The sequence below is a fragment of the Volvox carteri genome (genome assembly GCF_000143455.1).
Source record: "Volvox carteri f. nagariensis unplaced genomic scaffold VOLCAscaffold_372, whole genome shotgun sequence".
Taxonomy (NCBI): Eukaryota; Viridiplantae; Chlorophyta; class Chlorophyceae; order Chlamydomonadales; family Volvocaceae; genus Volvox; species Volvox carteri.
This window is the reverse complement of record NW_003307901.1, coordinates 7,910-9,006: the sequence shown is the minus strand read 5'-3', so window position 1 is coordinate 9,006 and position 1,097 is coordinate 7,910. Positions and strand designations below refer to the sequence as shown.

The following is a 1,097-nucleotide window of genomic DNA, read 5'->3' as shown; positions in this document are numbered from 1 at the left end:
CATTTTTTGCACAGTTTTGTAGACTACGAGAGAACCTAAGTGAGAAGTTTCAAGCCTAGTGGAGTTCAACAGCCAACCTGCCTCTACTTTCAATATCCTAATGCCTTTGAGATTGTTAACAGGCGGATGTTGTAGTTGCCTTGCCGAACGCGACTGGGCCATGGTCATCTCGCTTTCATAACCAAGAGCGAAAGCAAAACGTTCCATAGTGGTGGTACTATTACGGCATAACCTTACGTCGGAAGGGCCCATATAGCTAGATTTTGGGAGATCGCGCTCTGGCGCACCGAGGCCAAGCGGGCGGGAGAGGACTCATCGTCGCCACATTCATGGCTTTGGACCATCCATGGGCCCTCGGCTTTGCCAGACGCTTCCCGCATTTGTGCGGAACATGTAATGACGTTGACGCTTGCAATGGCCCTTGGACGCTGCCCACAAGGCAACCGGCCATCGTTCAGCGAAGGTCCAGGCCACGGGCCTTATGTTAAAAGTATTCGAATGGCGCACCACTAAAGAGTTGCATCGTCATGACCGCCTGTTGTTTTATCACAGTAATGACACAAGGATGACTTTGAAAGTCGGAATAATCGGTGCTGGCAGTGTCGGGCAGACGCTAGGCAAGGCCATAGCAAAGAAGCACTCGGTTCTATTCGGCGTCAGAAATGTCGCAAAGTATGCCGACTTGGCAGGACTAGAAAACGTTTCAGTGCTTACTGTTCCGGAAGCTGTAAAAAGCAGCGACGTGGTGGTACTCGCAGTTCCAGGTCTGACCCGATTCTATATGGCTCTATAGTGCTTTGTGCATGAAAAAAAGCGTTTTTTACATACATCTTTTTGCGCGGATACTTGCGCAGGCGCGCACAGCGATGCCGGAATCAAGGCCATTGCGTCAGACCTTGGTGCTGATATCAAGGGCAAGGTTTTGATTGATGCGACGAATCCACTTTCGCCCTATCCGGGCCTGGAGGTCCGTTGGACTGGAAAGTCAGGTGCGCTTTGCAATGTTGAGGTTCACGTGATATATCCGATGCCGTCTACGAGATTGCGCGCGGTATACATCTACACCCAAGAAATAAACACCATAACACATATGGAGT

General features: G+C 50.3%; 1 protein-coding gene across 1 annotated transcript in view; it reads left to right on the top strand.

The window, feature by feature from the left end:
• Positions 1 to 565: 565 nt before the first annotated feature.
• VOLCADRAFT_108682 (uncharacterized protein) overlaps positions 566 to 1,097 on the top strand; it is a gene marked incomplete at both ends in the record, with an annotated part of 3,552 nt that continues 3,020 nt past the window's right edge. Inside the window, 2 exons of the mRNA XM_002959565.1 lie at positions 566 to 764; positions 855 to 989. Of these exons, the coding sequence (XP_002959611.1) occupies positions 566 to 764; positions 855 to 989 (334 nt within the window). The remainder of the gene's footprint in view (positions 765 to 854; positions 990 to 1,097) is intronic.